At 42.4% G+C, this 19,732-nt stretch overlaps 2 protein-coding genes across 2 annotated transcripts; one reads left to right on the plus strand and one right to left on the minus strand.

The window, feature by feature from the left end:
- The first annotated feature begins 1,323 nt into the window (after positions 1-1,323).
- On the plus strand, positions 1,324-2,071 carry LOC311253831 (uncharacterized protein). The gene is made up of 2 exons (XM_084384309.1): positions 1,324-1,516; positions 1,603-2,071. The coding sequence occupies exons 1-2, from the start codon at positions 1,489-1,491 to the stop codon at positions 1,956-1,958; spliced, it is 384 nt and encodes a 127-aa protein (XP_084240435.1). The 5' UTR covers positions 1,324-1,488; the 3' UTR covers positions 1,959-2,071.
- Positions 2,072-2,178: 107 nt separating this feature from the next.
- LOC311253825 (uncharacterized protein) lies at positions 2,179-18,906 on the minus strand (the record flags this gene model as incomplete). The annotated part of the gene is made up of 5 exons (XM_084384306.1): positions 2,179-3,159; positions 3,970-4,063; positions 12,885-13,337; positions 13,435-13,513; positions 18,869-18,906. The coding sequence occupies 4 exons, from the start codon at positions 18,904-18,906 to the stop codon at positions 4,034-4,036; spliced, it is 600 nt and encodes a 199-aa protein (XP_084240432.1). The 3' UTR covers positions 2,179-3,159; positions 3,970-4,033.
- Between the last annotated feature and the right edge of the window lie 826 nt (positions 18,907-19,732).

A 19,732-nucleotide genomic window follows, 5' to 3' on the forward strand; every position in this document is an offset into this window, starting at 1 on the left:
AATACACACATACATAAAGCAGCAACAACCTTCATTCGTTGTACATAAGTATGTTATTTTATTTTTAAGTGCTTCTCAATCTCACGAGCCAACAGCGGGAAAAAAAACCCGCGAAAAGGCTGTTGTTTGTAGATGATCGCCATTGTGGATTTGTGGATTGTGTAGTTAGTAGAGTATTACCACCGTTAAATATGGACCGGCAAGTGTTGCTAGCTGTCGCGGTCGGTATTCTTTACTGGGAGGCTGAGGAGGAAGCTGCTGAGCTGAGGGGGCGTCTTCAGCGGAGGAGAGCCAGGATGAGGAGGAGGAGTCTGGAGAGACCTCGCGCTATCCTAGCCTTTGCTGGATTCGTAAGTTATCTTTTCTTCGGGAGCACTTGGTTTTCCATTCATATTAAAGTTAACAAAATAAATATGGTACGGTTTAGAAGTATTATTATAAATATTAATGTATGAAACAGGATTAACAGGGTCCGCCCCAAACTGTTTAGTAATAGTAACGCTATAGACCCACCCCTTTCATTCATAAATTTCCTACTATGCTACTATACTTGATATGTGATACCTATCACCACCTACTGGTGAAATCATGGGGGGACCCAACAATTACAGGTGAAATAGAGGAGCATATTAAGTTGTATAATTTCTTTATTTCTGATATCTGATACAAGTCTGATAAGTCTTGTGTAATGAATCAAGTGAAGCTCATTTGTATAGAACACAAAACATACATTAAGTTTCATGAGAGAACTATAAATACATTTTTACAGCATGTGTTTAAATTCATCAGTCTATTCAAATATTCATAGTTGATAGTTAAAAGCAAGTCATTAATAAATAAATAAATACATTCAAATATTATTTCATAGTTTTACTAATTAAAAAATATTTTTTATTTTACTACAGGATCATTCTCCTCGAATGTATGCACAAGTTAACAACACTGTGCCCATCCTCTGCGCCTTCTTCTCTGAGGAGGCTGACCTCAAACCAGCCTTCAGGCTGTCAAGGGAGACCATCAATCTGTTGGTCCAGATGTTGCCCCGGCTAAAGCCACATGGCTGGAGCCACGAAATTGAGGTGGCTGTCTCTCTGTACTGGCTGGCATGTGGCACTTCCTACAGGGTCACGGCAGACATATTTGGAGGCCATGATGGGCATCCTCCACAAGGCTATCCATTTCCCCAAGCCTGAGGAGATGGAGGAGGTGGGAGCAGGTTTTGCTCGGCTGGCTGGGCATGAGGCTTTTCCGGCGTGCAGTTGGAGCCATAGATGGATGCCACATCCAGCTTGTCCCACCTGCGGAGCAGAAGAAGAGCAACAGGGGATTTTTGCATTTTTGGATGTTTACATCGGCAACACGGGGTCAGTCCACGATGCCCTTGTCCTCCAGAGGTCTCCTATGTACAAACAGTCCCTCTACTCACCAGCTGGCTTCTTCCTCCTGTGAGACGGGGGGTACCCTTGCCTGCAGCATCCGGTGGCCCTCATGACTCCCTACCGTCAACCTGTAGCAGGTGAGAGAATAAATTATTTATTACAGTTGTTACTTTGAATTTGAATTCCTGGATGTATTCTACATTACCTGTATTTTAATCAACAGGCCAAGTTGAGGCCCGTTTCAACAGGCATCACGCCAAGGCCCGCAACATTATTGAGCGCACCTTCGGGTTGCTCAAAACCCGCTGGAGAGCCATCTTCCTCCGGGCTTTGGAGATCCGGGCTCTGTTCGCCCCCAAGGTTGTTGGAGCATGCTGCATCCTCCACAACCTTTGCCTGTTAGCTGGTGACATCCAGGAAGAGGAGGAGGCAGAGGAGGATGACTGGGAGGATGAGGAAGCTGGGGGGAATGCTGCCCAAGGTCAGGAGCTGTCGGGAGTCAATCTCAGAGGCAGACTTGCTGCCGAAGAGTCTGCCCCTCAAGAGCTCCCGGCATTTCTGAGGGAGCATGATTACTAAAGAAAAACCCCAAATTCATAATCAGTTCAATAATTATTTGTAATTTTAATTAATGTTAATTGTAAATATTGTTTTGCTGATTAATTAAACATATAACAATGGTTAATTGTAAATATTGTTTTGTTGATTAATTAAACATATAACAGTTAGTTAAACATATAACAATGGTTAATTGTAAATATTGTTTTGTTGATTAATTAAAAATGATTGTATAGTTTATCTCAATTAAAAATGATTATATTATGTGTATAGTTAAACATATAACAATGGTTTGAAAAAACACCTGTAAGTAAAGTCAACCTCCCAATCAGATTTCAGTTTCAGAAGCGTTTGTTGTGACCACCGTTACAAGCCTTGGTGCCTCGATTTGTCTAGGAAGACGTTTTACCTCTCATCCAAGAGGCTTCATCAGTTCATGTTCGCTGACCAGGCTGAGACTGGTCCAAGGTCCGAGGACCAGTCTCAGCCTGGTCAGATGCGAACATGAACTGGCAAATAACTGACAGATAACCAAGTCCAGTTGCGTTTCGAATTTCTTTGAGACCACTTCATTCACAACTCAATACTCACACTATTTAATTGACAGAATAACAATAAAACAACAACAAAGAACTACATTTAAAAATTACCTACAACTACTACGTATATACACTATTTACATTTTCTCCACAAGCCTCTCAAAGAGAGACAAATACTTGTCAGCTCTCTGACTTGCTGCCCTCTCCCTCTCTTCTTCCCTCGCCTCTGCCCTCTTCTCCCTCTCTTCCTCTTTTTCTGCCTGCTCTCTCAGAAAGTCCATCAGCTGCCCACTGGCCCTGGCCCTCTTGGGACCTGGTGGCTTTTCCCCTTCTCTGGGAGGGGCAGAGGACGGGAGGGTGACAACACCACCTGTAGCGGGGGTCAGATTGGCCGCAACTACCAGGGGCGGACTAATGGAGTGCTGCCCCTGGAGTGCGGCATCCATCTGACCATACCATGGCCAGGTGGCAGCTGTCACCCCTCCTGCCTCCACCCCTTTCCCCGTTGGTGGGTCCCTAAGCTCCTAAAAAAATAAAAATTCACTGAATGAATGTTGCCATGTCCAACTTGTTTACTGAAAAGTAGATAGAATGGTGGTACCTTGTACTTTTCTTTCAGGTTATTCCACTTCTTTTGCGCCTGTTTGGGGGTGACAGGCACAGCACTGTCTCTCACAAAGACTCTGGATAAAGCACACACATTCACACAAAAAAGGACAACTTAAACATATTATTACACATTGAGAACACGTTAACAAAGATATTACAGTGACTAACACACAAGCTGACAGAGACTACTGAATGTGATGTAGAATAGGGATTCTCTATTCTCTTCCTTGCATGCATGTAAGTGATCTCGTTGATCTGCTCTGTACATGCGACATCTATTGCACGTCTGTCCGTCCTGGGAGAGGGATCCCTCCTCTGTGGCTCTCCCTGAGGTTTCTTCCGCATTTTTTCCCTGTTAAAAGGGCCTTTTTTGGGGCAAGTTTTTCCTCACTCGAATCGAGGGTCGAAGGACAGAGGGTGTCGTCTCTGTACAGATTGTAAAGCCCTCTGAGGCAAACTGTGATTTGTGAATTTGGGCTATACAAATAAAATTTGATTTGATTTGATTTGAAGTGCAATCATATTATATAGTGAATGTCTGTGTAAATACAAATACTTCATCAATAGTTATATTGATAATATATAGTTAATATTGTTAGTACAAACTAGTATATCACTTAGGTTGATAACTACACCTGTACTATTGCTGTTGCCCTTCACTTGTACTTTGTGGCACTTTAAGTCATTTTTGTTCACCAGGTTACAATTCACACTACTTATTTGATTTGTAGTATTATAAACATTTAGTTTAGCTTTATACTATATTTTCCTTTTATTCATTTAGGTTGCATCAAACTATTTTAAGAGGCTGTGAAGTCTGGCACAAACAAACACACCACCGGACCACTGCTCCTCGTATAAAAACACATAAAAAGCTTACTCACTCCCATCCGGTTTTAGACGAATTCCTCCATCTGGTGAAGAGGGCTTCGTTAGCGGCTCTCCATTTTATGAGAGCTGCGGTTTCGTCAGTTGTCCCTTGATTGAAGTTAAAACAATACAAAAATCAACCAAAATACAGGTCGTTAAACATTTGGCTAGGCTAAGTATAATCTCTTGAACTGACGTTAGTTTACATTATAATTACTCGGATATTAATTTGACGGAATGGCAGCTGTACGAATATGAATTGAAATCGGGGAGAACGGAGGAGCCTGATCCGGGGCCGGGGAGCGACTGAGCAGGAGAGGGAGACCAAAAAAAAGACATAACATACACACACATGCGGGGCCGTAACACCATGCATGATGTACACTTATTTACGTTTGAAGGCACGGACCACAGCACCAAGCACGCAGCACGAAATACACAGACCACAGTACGAGTGGACAGACCACAGAACGAGAGCACAGTATACAGTACACAGCATACACACACAGACCACAGTGTACCGTGTAGATAGATAGTTTATTTCGAACATGTAAAAACCAAAATTATCATGTACAAAGTAAACATAAACTGAAAACTATAAATTCTGTTTACATATCCGAAAAGGAATGGGAGGAAGGATAAACTTATTTTATTCCACCCCCTTTTAATAAATAATACCACTGAAATACTTAAAAACAATATACCCCTATTGATTATCAAACACCTGCCTCATTTCTGTACCTTGTAAAAATCATCTCCTTATTTTTTTTTAAAAACTGGTTTATGTTTGGACATTCCCTGAGCGTCCCCTCCAGACTGTTCCATACCGTTCTAGTTTCTTGAATAATATATCATGGTTTATTGTGTCAAAAGCTTTTTTTTTTAGGTCTATGAATATCTCAACTGTATACTCTTTTTGGTCTATTGAATTTGTTAGTTCCTCAACTGAATCGATTAATGCCAGTGATGTTGCTCTGTTCGATCTAAATCCATATTGACTTTTAGTGAGTAATTTGTGTTATTTATGAAACTGTCCAGTCGGTTATTGAAATGTTTTTCTAGAATTTAAGAGAATCTATAGTAATGACACAGGTCTGTAGTTTGTGAATTGGTGTTTGTTCCCAGTTTTGTACAGAGGTATGATCTTTGCTATTGTCATTTTGTCTGGAAATGTCTGGATCTGGGATTTCAGAATCAGAATCAGAATTCCTTTATTTGTCCCGCAAATGGGGAAATTTCTTTGTCACAGCAGCCAAAGGACAGTATCACACTTAAACAGTAATAAAAGTAAAACATAAACAATATAATAAGACATAAGAAATAGAATTTAACTGGTATATACATAATATCTACAATATGAAATTGGTATTTACATTATGACATAGTATTTATTATTTATAATATGGACAGTGTAAGTTTAAACAGTTGATATTTTTATTTACAAACAATAAATAATAAATATGGATATTAAAAATTGTCCAATTTGTGCAAACCAGAAAGTGTGTGGATATGTGCAGAGTTTTTTATTGTACAGTGCACAGTGAGGTCTACTGGGAGCAGTGCTGGTTGTAGACTCTGACAGCAGCAGGAAGGAAGGACCTGCGATACCTCTCCTTCACACACTTGGGGTGTATCAGCCTGTCACTGAAGGAGCTGACCAGTGCTGTGATAGTGGCCTGTAGGGGGTGGGACTCCTCCACCAGCAGCGATGATAGCTTGGCCATCATCCTGCTGTCTCCCACCACCTGCACTGGGTCAAGATTTGTTCTGCTAGGTCAGGTCCAACACTAACAAAAAATTTATTAAAGCTGTTAACTACTTCATTCATATCGTAAAATACTTAGGATAACTTAATTGTTTAGAGCTATTTTTTATTACAGTCTTCAGTATGTTCCATATACCTTTAATGTTATTCTTATCATCTAATAGTTTGTATACTATTCTTTTGGAGCTATTCTTATAAAAAATATAAAAACAAGTTAACTAATATTATATTTTTTTTCTGCCTCCTTGATTCTCTGTCTCATACTTTCTCTGTACAGTGTATTTCTCTTTTTGCAGGCATTCTGCAAACCCTTTGTGATCCAAGGATGATCAGCATATTTTAGTTTCCTATTAATTTTTATCATAGTGTTTTAAATATTTTTAAGAATTCATCATATGCACTATTTATATTATTGCTATTGTATACAATATCCCAGTTTTGCACCATTAGGTCATTTTTGAATGCTGTTATCGATACTTCTGTTCTCACTCTCCTGTACACAGTTTTATTGTCAAGTCAAGTCACAAGATAAGTCACAATTTATTTATAAAGCACATTTAAAACAACCTCAGTTGACCAAAGTGCTGTACAATTGCAAAAGCACAACAAAGTTAATCACAAACACTACAACAAATAATTAAAACAACACAAGGGATAGTAGTCAATTTAAAACAAATTTAGATTAAAAAGAGAGAATAAAAAAGGAGTAAAAAAGAGAGAGAGAGGGAAAGAAAAAGAGAGCGCCAAGATTGCTTGCTTAGCTGGGAGTGAACGCCAAGGAGAAAAGATACGTTTTTAGGAGTGTTTTAAAATGTTCAACGGACTGTGCAGCTCTAACATGGAGAGGTAGGCTGTTCCACAGCTTAGGAGCCGCGACTGAGAAGGCTCTGTCTCCACGAGTGGAGAGTCTGGACCTGGGTACTGCCAGGAGCACCTAAGTGCCCTAGCAGTGGTGTGCAACTGTAAAAGCTCAGATAAATAAGGTGGTGCCAGACCATTCATACATTTAAAAGCAATTAATAAAATTTTAAACTGAATCCTAAAATTAATAGGCAGCCAGTGCAAAGATGCAAGGACAGGAGTAATGCGCTCGCGTTTTTTCTTTCCAGTCAGCAGGCGGGCAGCCGCATTTTGAACAACCTGCAAGCGGCGCAGTGCTTTCTGGTCCAGGCCAACAAACAAGGAATTACAATAATCTAAACGTGATGTAATAAAGGTGTGAATTAATCTCTCAAATACATTTTTTGGGAGATAAACATTTGCTTTTGCCAACAGCCTTAGTTGGAAGAAGCTTTGTTTTGACTATGGAGGATATCTGCTTGTCAAACCTAAAGTCACTCTCTAAAATAACACCAAGGTTCCTTGCAAAAGGATGACAGTAAAACTTAAGGGAGCCAATGGCGCCGTCACATCCATCAAGCAGATTTTGTTGACCAAATAAAATGATTTCAGTTTTGTTTTTGTTTAAAGACAGAAAATTAACTTCCATCCAAGTTTGGATATCTTTAAGGCAGTCTAGTAGAGTCTGAACAGAGGCTTGCCCATTTATCTTTAGGGGTAAATAGATTTGTACATCATTGGCAAAACAATGAAAAGAGATGTTGTAATTTCTAAATATGGATCCCAGAGGCAACATATATATCGAGAAAAGGAGTGGGTCCAAAACAGAACCTTGGGGCACTCCACAACTTAGAGGGGAAGTGGCTGAAAAATGCTGGCCAAGCTGAACAGAGAAGCTCCGGTCTGAGAGGTAGGACTGAAACCACTTAAAAACAGTGCCCCTAATGCCCACACAGGTGTTCAAACGTGACAGAAGAATTTTATGATCCACTGTGTCAAAGGCAGCTGTCAGATCTAAAAGGACCAGGACAGCAGAGTTACCAGAGTCAGCTGTCAAAAGGAGGTCATTAAACATTTTTAAAAGCGCTGTTTCTGTGCTGTGGCGTGACTTAAACCCAGACTGGAACTTCTCTGAGATACCATTTTGATCAATAAAAGACTGAAGCTGTTCATATACCACCTTCTCCAAGACCTTAGAAAGAAAAGGAAGCTTGGAGATGGGCCCTAAAGTTTGATAAAACTGTTTGGTCAAGGTTATGCTTTTTGATGAGGGGCTGGACCACAGCATGTTTTAAAGCAGCTGGAACACAGCCGGTCATCAAAGATAAATTCATCAGGTCCATAACACGAGGGCCAATGATATGGAAAACCTCCTTAAAAAGGCGCGGGGGGGGGGGGTGCTGTCAAGAGGACAATAGGAAGGCCTGAGGTGCTGTACAATATCAGTTAAAGATGGGAGGGAGACTTGCTCAAAATTCTCAAAGACAGCAGGGCATATAGGAGGGACAGCAGGATCTGATGCAGACGGCAAAAGAGAGGACCTAATAACAGAAAATTTTATCAATAAAGAAATTCAAGAAATCTTCACACAGTTTGGATGAAGGAATAATAGCACTGTGATCACAGGGGTTCAAAATATTATTCAAAGTACTAAAGAGAAACTGAGGCTTATGGTTGTTAGCTGACACAAGATTGGATAGAAACTGACTTTTAGCAAATTTGACAGCATTTTGATATTTGATCAGACACTCATTTAAGATTTCTATGGAAACTTGTAGATGATCTTTTTTCCACTTTCTCTCAGCAGGTCTGCATGTGCGTCTTAACGTGCAAGTGGTGTCATTAAGCCAAGGCTCTCCTACTCGCTTAGAGCGTTTGCACCTAAAGGGAGCCACTGACTCCGATATGTCAATACAGGTACCATTAAACATGTCCAAGAGCTCATTAAGAGTGAGACCACAGTCGTGATCCTGCAGTACAGAGTCGCAAAAGGCTGCAGAGAATTCGCAGGCAGTTGTAAGGGTTAATTGTGCGCACACGGAGCTCCGTGGTGCACAATTTAACCGGGGGATGAGGCAGTGTGATATTGAATAAAACAGCAAAGTGGTCGGAGATGTGTGTGTCAACAATCTCAATGACATTTAACTCCAGACCGAATGACAATATGAGGTCCAGTGTGTGTCCCTTTTCATGTGTTGGGTCAGATACAGATACACACAAATTAACTTTAATCTGTAGATGTTTCTCGCTGCACTATACTGTATAGTATACTGTAATACATACAAGCAATGATATATACCTATAAAGTCTCCCTAAATGTCCCACCCACAGCACTCTTTGTATATATAAACTGTATACACACAGTCCACATACACAGTATACGTATACAGTCCACAGGATATGAAAAGAAGGATTGGCTGACTGTGGCTATCCTGAAGAGACTGTTGCCGGTGTGGGGAAACGAACCCACCATAGATGATCCGTCAGATTCATAATCCAGTATTTCAGTTTCAATTAAATTCTTTATTGGTGATTGAGCATGATTGCAAACTTAATTAGGTGTGGTTTTCCTATAAAAGGAAATAAACAACAGAAATAATAGCGAAGGCTTTGACCATCTGGAAGCCCCCGGCAAAGGCACGGACCGCCGGCGGCGAAGGCTCGGACCCTCTGAAGCCGGAGGCGAAGGTGGCTAGAACCCTCTGGAAGCCGGCAGCGAAAGGCGGCTGGAGGTCGGCAGCCAAGGCTCAGACTCTCTGGGAGCCGGCGGTGAAGGCAGCTGGAACCCACTGGAGGCCGACGGCGAAGGCTTGGACCCTCTGGAAGCCGGCGGTGAAGGGGGCTGGAACCCAATGGAAGCTGGCAGCAAGGGCGGCTGGAACCCAATGGAAGCTGGCGGCAAGGGCGGCTAGAACCCTCTGGAAGCCGGCGGCCAATGATCGGACTCTCTGGGAGCCGGCGGTGAAGGCAGCTGGAACCCACTGGAGGCCGACGGCGAAGGCTTGGACCCTCTGGAACCCACTGGAGGCCGGCGGCCAAGACACGGACCCTCTGGAAGCCGGCGACGAAAGTACGACCTGCAGCGTGAAATACACAGACCACAGAACGAGTACCCAGTACAAATGCCGCATACACAGACCACAGTACGTACACCGAATACACAGAATAGAGTACACAGACCACAGTACATAGTATACAGCATACACACAGACCACAGTAAAAATCCACGGTATACAAAACAGTCCACGGTATACGTATCAATCCGAAGTGCACATACACGGTATACACAACAGCCCACAGAATACATACAGTCCACAGTATAAATCCACAATATACATAACAGTCCACGGTATACACAAGAGTCCACAGTGCACAGACACGGTACACATAACCGTGCACACAACAGTCCACAGTATGAATACAAGGTATATACATAACAGTCCACAATATGAATCCACAGTACACACAGTACACATAATAGTCCACAGTATGAATACAAAGTATACACAAAAGTGCACAGTATGAATACAAAGTATACATAACAGTCCACGGTATAACTCCACAATATACATAACAGTCCACAGTATGAATACAAGGTATATACATAACAGTCCACGGTATAAATCCACATACAGGGTATACATAACAGTCCACATACAATATACATAACAGTCCACACAGTCCACATAATAGTCCACAGTATGAATACAAAGTATACACAACAGTGCACATAACAGTCCACGGTATGAATACAAGGTATATACATAACAGTCCACAATATGAATCCACGGTACACACAGTCCACATAATAGTCCACAGTATGAATACAAGGTATATACATAACAGTCCACGGTATAAATCCACATTATACATAATAGTCCACAGTATGAATACAAAGTATACACAACAGTGCACATACATGGCATACATAAGAGTGCATACAACAGTCCACAGTATGAATACAAAGTATACACAACAGTCCACAGTGCACATACATGGCATACATAACAGTGCACGGTATAAATCCACAATAGTCCACATAACAGTCCACACACAGTCCACAGTATACACAACAGTCCACAGTATACATAATAGTCCACACACAGTCTACATAATAGTCCACAGTGCACATACATGGCATACATAACAGTGCATACAACAGTCCACAGTATGAATACAAAGTATACACAACAGTCCACAGTGCGCATACATAACAGTCTACATAACAGTCCACGGTATAAATCCACAATATACACAACAGTCCACATAATAGTCCACAGTATACACAACAGTCCACACACAGTGCACACAATAGTCCACACAACAGTCCACAGTGCACACACATGGCATACATAACAGTCCACATAATAGTTCACAGTAGGAATACAAAGTATACACAACAGTCCACAGTGCATACATGGCATACATAACAGTGCACGGTATAAATCCACAATATACACAATAGTCCACATAATAGTCCACAGTATACACAACAGTCCACACACAGTCCACAGTATACACACCAGTCCACAGTCCACATAATAGTCCACACACAGTCTACATAATAGTCCACAGTGCACACACATGGCATACATAAGTCCACATAATAGTTCACAGTAGGAATACAAAGTATACACAACAGTCCACATAATAGTTCACAGTATGAATATAAAGTATACACAACAGTCCACAGTGCACATAATAGTCCACACACAGTGCACACAATAGTCCACAGTGCACACAACAGTCCACACTGCACACAACAGTCCACAGAACAGTCCACAGTGCACACACATGGCATACATAACAGTCCACATAATAGTTCACAGTATGAATACAAAGTATACACAACAGTCCACAGTGCACATACATGGCATACATAACAGTGCACACAACAGTCTACATAACAGTCCACGGTATAAATCCACAATATACACAACAGTCCATATAACAGTCCACACACAGTCCACATAATAGTCCACACACAGTCTACATAATAGTCCACAGTGCACACACGGCATACACAACAGTCCACATAATAGTTCACAGTAGGAATACAAAGTATACACAACAGTCCACATAATAGTTCACAGTATTAATACAAGGTATATACATAACAGTCCACGGTATAAATCCACATACACGGTATACATAATAGTCCACAGTATGAATACAAAGTATACATAACAGTGCACACAGCAGTCCACGGTATACATCCACAATATACATAACAGTCCACACACAGTCCACATAATAGTCCAGTCCACACACAGTCCACATAATAGTCCAGTGCACACAACAGTCCACATAATAGTTCACATTATGAATACAAGGTATATACATAACAATCCACGGTATAAATCCACATACACGGTATACACAACAGTCCACAGTATGAATACAAAGTATACACAACAGTCCACAGTATGAATACAAAGTATACACAACAGTCCACAGTATGAATACAAAGTATACACAACAGTCCACAGTGCACATACATGGCATACATAACAGTGCACACAACAGTCTACATAACAGTCCACGGTATAAATCCACAATATACACAACAGTCCATATAACAGTCCACACACAGTCCACATAATAGTCCACACACAGTCCACATAATAGTCCACACACAGTCTACATAATAGTCCACAGTGCACACACGGCATACACAACAGTCCACATAATAGTTCACAGTATTAATACAAGGTATATACATAACAATCCACGGTATAAATCCACATACACGGTATACACAACAATCCACGGTATAAATCCACATACACGGTATACACAACAATCCACGGTATAAATCCACATACACGGTATACACAACAATCCACGGTATAAATCCACATACACGGTATAAATCCACATACACGGTATAAATCCACATACACGGTATAAATCCACAACAGTCCACAGTATGAATACACGGTATACACAACAGTCCACAGTATGAATACACGGTATACACAACAGTCCACAGTATGAATACACGGTATACACAACAGTCCACAGTATGAATACACGGTATACACAACAGTCCACAGTATGAATACACGGTATACACAACAGTCCACAGTATGAATACAAAGTATACACAACAGTCCACAGTGCACACAACAGTCCACAGTGCACACACATAAGTCCACAGTGCACACACATAAGTCCACAGTGCACACACATAAGTCCACATAATAGTTCACAGTATACATATAGTCTACATAAATTGTATACAGAACAGTCAAGTCCACATACAGTCTACAGACCACAATAGACATAGCACAGTCTACATACCACCGACCATAGTATACATACCACAGTACGAGGATCTTCTGGAAGCCTGCGGTGAAGGCGGCTGGAACCCCTCTGGAAGCCAGCGGCAAAGCAAACAGGAACCCTCTGGAAGCCGGCGGCAAAGCCAGCAGGAACCCTCTGGAAGCCAGTGGCGAAGCCACAGACCCTCTGGAAGCCGGCAGCAAAGCTGGCTGGAACCCATTGTAGGCCAGCAGCGAAGGCTTGGACCCTCTGGAACCCGGCTGGAACCCACTGGGGGCCGACGGTGAGGGCTTGGACCATCCGGAAGCCAGCGGTGAAAGCAGGGACCATCTGGAAGCTGGCAGTGGAGGCTCGGACCCTCTGGAAGCCGGCTGGAACCCACTGGGGGCCGACGGTGAGGGCTTGGACCATCCCGAAGCCGGCGGTGAAAGCAGGGACCATCTGGAAGCCGGTAGGAACTTGATGGAGGCCAGTGGCGAAGGCTCGAAAACTCTGGAGTACACAGACCAAAGTATGAGTACACAGCATGCAGACCACAGCAGGAAATACATAGAACGAATGCTGAGTACACAGTGCAAATACACAGTACCAAGTACACAGACCCTCTGGAAGCCAGCGGCGAAACTGGCAGGAACCCACTGGAGGCCAGCGGCGAAAGCTCGGAACCTCTGGAATACACAGTACGAGTACACAGCATACACACAGACCACAGTACGAATACACAGTATGAGTATACAGCATACATACAGACTGCAGTATCAATACACAGTACGAGTACATAGCATACATGCAGTCCACATACCACAGTAAAAAAGGATTGAATCCTCTGGAAGCCAGCGGCGAAACTGGCAGGAACCCACTGGAGGCCAGCTGGGAAGGCTCGGAACCTCTGGAAAACACAGTACGAGAACACAGCATTCACGCAGACTACAGTACAAGTACACAGACCACAAAACTAGTACACAGTTGTGAGTGAGAATTGAGGAAGAGAAAAAGAGACGAGAGAAATTACTGGCTAATCAGGCACACACGTTAATTATTCTGTATATTTGTGTACGTTTTGTATGGTAAATAATTTCTGAGAGTGATGTATGTGAATTGTGTTTGTTGCAGTTTTCACAGTGCTCCGTAACTTTCAAAGAGAGAAAATAAATTGATTGTGGACATCAGTAAGAGGCGTGATTCCTTTAACCAGAGTAGATACAGTGAAAATGTGTCCTAATCCATCACAAGGCTTCAGAGTTTCTCATCCGACTACGGCTAAGACGAGTGGCAGTGCTTACATCCTGCAGCAAGCTACAGGCTGCAGCAAGCTACAGGCTGCAGCAAGCTACAGGCTGCAGCAAGCTACAGGCTGCAGCAAGCTACAGGCTGCAGCAAGCTACAGGCAGTGGTGCTACACATCCTGCAGCAAGCTACAGGTTTCGGTGGGCAGCAGTGCTTCTCATCCTGCAGCAAGCTACAGGTTTTGGCGGGCGGTGGTGTTTCTCATCCTGCAGCGAGCTACAGGCATCGTTGCTACACATCCAGCAGCAGCTGCAGGTTTCAGCGGACACGCCGTGGAGCAGTTTCGGGCTACAACGTGAGTCCTCAGGTCAGACTGCAATTATTATGCCTCAGGAAATCGATGGATAGAACATAAACTACCGTTTAATCTCGACAAACAGGAGTAAAGGGATCCTGAACATCAAAAAAAAAAAGGGAAAAAAAGGGGTCTATTGAATGCTTTAAAAATAACTGCTATTGTTTTGCCGAAAAGACTGCTCAATATTACTTGATTTCATCAAGTTGGGAAAGTTAATTTCAGGTACTAACTACATATTAAGGTGTCACTTTTGAGTGAAAGTTCAAAATGTCTCAAAATGGTGATAGTCAGTCTAATGTCATGTCACAAGGGCAAGATACAGGAGAGTTAGATGAGGAAAAAAAGAAAATCCTCTCGTGAAAGACGATTAACACCTAAAATGCAAGAACTGAAAGAGTAACAGTTAATTCAAAATAAGAAATTTAAAGTAACATATGAGAAATGGAAAAATATAAAGGAGGTATTAAGCTGGTTTAGATCCTACCTATCTAACAGAACTCAGTTTGTACATGTTAACGATGAATCCTCTTTGTACACCAAAGTGAGCTATGGCGTTCCACAAGGATCAGTACTTGGTCCAATTCTATTCATTTTATATCTGCTTCCTCTTGGTAGCGTTATTAAAAAATATGACATTAATTTTCATTGTTATGCGGACGATGTTCAGTTATACTTATCCTTTAAACCTAACGCAACCAACAAAATTTCTAAACTTCAAGCTTGTCTGCAGGATATTAAAATATGGATGACTCGTAACTTTCTGCTGCTCAACTCAGATAAGACTGAAGTTATTGTACTGGGTCCTAAACATCTTAGAAAACATCTAGTCAATGATACTGTTATTTTAAATGACATCTCTTTAACTTCAGCCCTCACGGTCAGAAATCTTGGTGTTACTTTTGATCAGAATTTATCATTTGACTCTCACATTAAAGAAATCTCAAGAACTGCCTTTTTTCATCTGCGTAACATTTCCAAAATCAGATCCCTTCCATCTCTAAAGGATGCTGAAAAATTAATTCATGCATTTGTGACTTCACGACTTGACTACTGTAACTCTTTACTGTCGGGTTGTCCGAGTAAGTCACTAAGGACACTCCAATTAGTTCAAAAACACTGCTGCCCGTGTCCTGACTGGGACGAGAAAAAGAGACCATATCTCTCCTGTCTTGGCTTCTCTACACTGGCTCCCAGTAACTGCTAGAATAGATTTTAAAGTTGTCCTCCTAACATATAAAGCACTACATGGTCAGGCACCCTCATATCTTTAGGACCTTATAGTTCCCTACCACCCAAATAAGACTCTGCGATCCCAAAATGCAGGCTTGCTGGCTGTGCCTAGAGTATTAAAAAGTAGTATGGGAGGCAGGGCTTTTTGCTATCGGGGCCCAACTTCTCTGGAATCAACTCCCAATTCAAATTCGTGGGACAGATACTCTCTCTATTTTCAAAAATCGACTTAAAACATTCCTTTTTAAAAGAGCATATAATTAGGGATCTGAGTATGGTATCTTATCTTTTTATTTTTTCCTCAAATTGATTTGTTTTTAACTTGGCCTAATTTTATTTGTATGATTGTTTTTTTGTTTTATCACTGCTATTGTTTTGTTGTCACTGTGTATTTTTACTGCCTGACTGTTGATTAATACTGTTTTTAATTGTTTGATGATTTGTTTAAAGCACCTTGAGATGCATTTCATGTATGAAAGGCGGTATATAAATAAAATTATTATTATTACTCGTACAAGGTTGAAGCAAGAGTGCTCTGAGGGCGCCATGTATGATATGTTGGATAGAGCTGAGAAGCTTGGTTCCCAATTAAAGGAGCTGTACGATACCATCCGACTCCAAACTACACCAAGTCAAGAAATTTGGAGGAAAGTTGATGCATGCTCAGCTGTGACAGCAGACTTACCGCAATTAATGAGTACGCCTCACTGGAGGAGGAGATGAGTTTGATGCTCAGGCAGAAAGATCAAGGTTACGCATGCTACTTGATAACGACTATGCTAGGTCCATATATGGATCCGCAGCCTCCAGAGTTACTGCACGCAGCTGCCACCATTCTGACCATCTCTCAGAGTCACCTAGCATTTCGGCTAAGAGGGCAGAAACAGCTGCTCAGTTGGCTGCAAAGAGAGCTGAAATTGATATGGAAGCTGCCATTGAAGCAGGTGAAAAAAGTGAAAATCAGAGAGACATTGATGTTATTCAAGCAAACTAAATGTTTACACTGAAGAAGAGACAAAAGGAAAGGATGGATCATGCAGCAAAGTTAATGATACGAACCCACTCACTCACTCCATCCCAGGCCAAGAACAGCAAGCTGTAAAAAAAAATGAGACATCCCTAGTCCAGGCATTACAAGAGTCATTAGCTCTCACTCGCCTTCCAACCCCAGAACCTACCGTATTCTCAGGTGATCCTTTGAAGTTCACAGAATGGAGTACAAGCTTTAAAGCTCTTATAGAAAGACGATGCTCTAATCCTGCAGATAGGCTGTTCTACCTGCAAAAGTACATAGCAGGGGAAGCTAAATCTTTTCTTGAGGGCAGCTTCTACAGAAAAGACGAAGAAGCCTATCAACAAGCATGGAATAGGTCGAACGCCAGATATGGCCATTCCTTTGCAGTGCAACGGGCTTTCAGAGAGAAGCCAAGGATCGGTGGAAAAAGAGTGTCAAGCTGAGAGAATTCTGTGATTTTCTCCAAACATGTAGTAATGCCATGTCCCATGAAGAGTTTACAGGTTCTGAACGACTGCGAGGAGAACCAGAAAGTGCTGGTCAAGCTTCCTGAATGGGTGACATCCAGGTGGAATTGCGTCACAGAGCAGCTGGATCAAGGCCGTGACTATCCAAGCTTTCATGAGTTTGCTTCATTTGTCGCTAAAGAGGCACATATTGCATGTAATCCAGTGTCATCCTTACATGCTTAAAGGCACTCTGCAGAGACACCAGCAAGAGAGATGAAGCGCTCAAAAGCGAATACGTTTGAAACAAATGTGAAGGCCCCAGTTTCATCGAGCTCCACATCCAAACCAGACCTTAATGAAATCCGGTTGAAAGATGCTGGAAAATCAAAGCAATGGAGCACACCGCTACAAAACTCAAACATAAGCAAGTGTATTTGCTGTGGAGAAAACCACTCCATACATAGATGCAAAAAGCTAACAAATGTCTGCAGGAAAAGAAAAAAAATTATACATGAAAATAAACTGTTTTGTGTGTCTGAGAAAAGGTCACAATTCTAAAGACTGTAGAAACAGAGCCATGTGTGGAACAGGCCCGGACTGGCCATAGGGAGAACCGGGAGTATTCCCGAAGCGCCGGCCTATGATTGGCCTGCTGGCCTGCATCTCTCTCTCTGGTACCTGCTGCGGTGTGTGTGTGTGTGTAGCGAGTGGACCGGGAGAGGAGATGAGGCTTCGTCGATGATGGACCCTAACCCGGGTAAAAAAAAAAGAGGAAAGGCAGTGCCGAGAGGGAGAGAGAGAAGAAAAAGAAAGGCGCTGGAGGATGACGCGGCCAAATGCCTAAAATTGACTAATTTATCCCCCATCTCCCATCAAGGGGTTTACCACCCCAGGAAACCAGACAAGTTTCGGGTTGTTTTCGACTGCTCTGCAAAGTACAAAGGCACCTCATCAAATGATTATCTGCTAACAGGACCCGATCTTACAAACGGTCTCACAGCTGTACTGTGCCGTTTCCGTAAACATCCCATTGCAGTCATGTGCGATGTGGAAAAAATGTTCCACAGGTTTCATGTCAGCAAAGAAGATAGACTATTTGCGGTTTCTCTGGTGGGAAAACGGGGATACAAACTCAGAACCCACAGAATACCGTATGAAGGTGCACCTGTTTGGAGCATCATCTTCCCCTGGATGCGCCAATTATGGCATGAAACACCTCGCTAGTCAAAATGAGAAAGAGTGCCCCTTGCAGCTAGCTTCATCAGGAAGCATTTCTACGTCGATGATGGCCTCATAAGCGTGAAATCGGTTGGTGAGGCAATTGAGTTAGTGAAGGAAGCCCAAGTTGTGTGTGCTAAAGGACAGTTGCACCTTCACAATTCCTTTCAAATAGCCGAGAGGTACTAGATTCCATTGACATTGCAGAACGCGCTGTGGAGATAAAAAATGTTGATCTCAACCATGATGACTTACCAGTGCAAAGAGTGCTAGGTGTAAGATGGAACATTGAAAGCGACAGCTTCTCCTTTAAGGTGATACTTGATGAGAAATCAGCGACATGACGAGGGATTCTTTCAATCGTGGCCTCTTTATACAACCCTTTGGGGTTTCTAGCTCCATTTATCCTTGAAGAAAAAAAAGTACTGCAGGAGATGTGTCAGAGAGGTATGGGGTGGGACGAACCACTACTGGATGAAGGATTTGGAAAACCTTGAGAAGATCAAGATTCCAAGATGCTTCATACCTGATAGCTTTGGTGAGGTCCAGAGAGTTGAACTGCATAATTTTTCTGATGCGAGCAGTCAAGGATATAGCCAGTGCTCTTACATCAGGTTGTTGAGCAAAGAGAAAGTGCAATGCTCCTTGGTCATGGGCAAAGCGAGAGTCGCGCCAACCAAAATAGTCACAATACCAAGGTTGGAGCTAACTGCCGCAGTAACCTCAGCAGCCGTAAGCAACATGTTAAGGGAGGAGCTGGAGCTCACGATCGATGAGGAATATTATTGGACAGATTCTCAAGTGGTTCTTGGCTACATCAATGAAGCACAAAGGTTTCATGCTTTTGTTGCGAACCGTGTCCAGAGAATTCGAGAAACCACTAACAAGACAGTGGCACTACGTCGACACAGGAGAGAATCCGGCTGACGACCCCTCCAGAGGCCTCAAGGTGGCCGACCTCATCAACTCAAATTGGCTCTCTGGTCTTAAGATTTTATGGGAGAGAGATAACCACAAACCAGGTCACATCAGAGCTGTTGGTGGGAGATCCGGAGGTGAGGATTACACAGGTGCTGAAAACTGAGGCTATAAGGCAGTTTGACATCCAAGGACACCTGTCAAGGTTCTCAAGATGGACCACAGCGCTCAATGTCATTGCTTGTATCTAGCGGTTGGCTAAGAGAATCAAGACCACGGAACCTTTAAAAAGGTGGAAGAGAGAAGGCAAGCCGCACTGACTCATTAAGCTTGCGCAACAAGATGCCTTCCAAGAGGAGTTGGACATGCTCAGTGAGAAATCAGGAAAGCTACCTTGCAACCACCAACTCAGCTTGACCCGTTTCTCCAAGATGGTATAATGAGAGTGGGAGGAAGACTGAGAAAGGCATCT

This window comes from Pagrus pagrus (genome assembly GCF_965226575.1).
Source record: "Pagrus pagrus genome assembly, contig: HAP1_SCAFFOLD_51, whole genome shotgun sequence".
NCBI classification, from domain to species: Eukaryota; Metazoa; Chordata; class Actinopteri; order Spariformes; family Sparidae; genus Pagrus; species Pagrus pagrus.

Excerpts from the sequence above, each read along its gene's own strand:
- LOC311253831 (XM_084384309.1), top strand. The coding sequence starts at position 1,489 with ATGACTCCCTACCGTCAACCTGTAGCAG. Across the intron at positions 1,517-1,602 it reads CTACCGTCAACCTGTAGCAG|GCCAAGTTGAGGCCCGTTTC; the intron begins GTGAGAGAATAA and ends TTTAATCAACAG.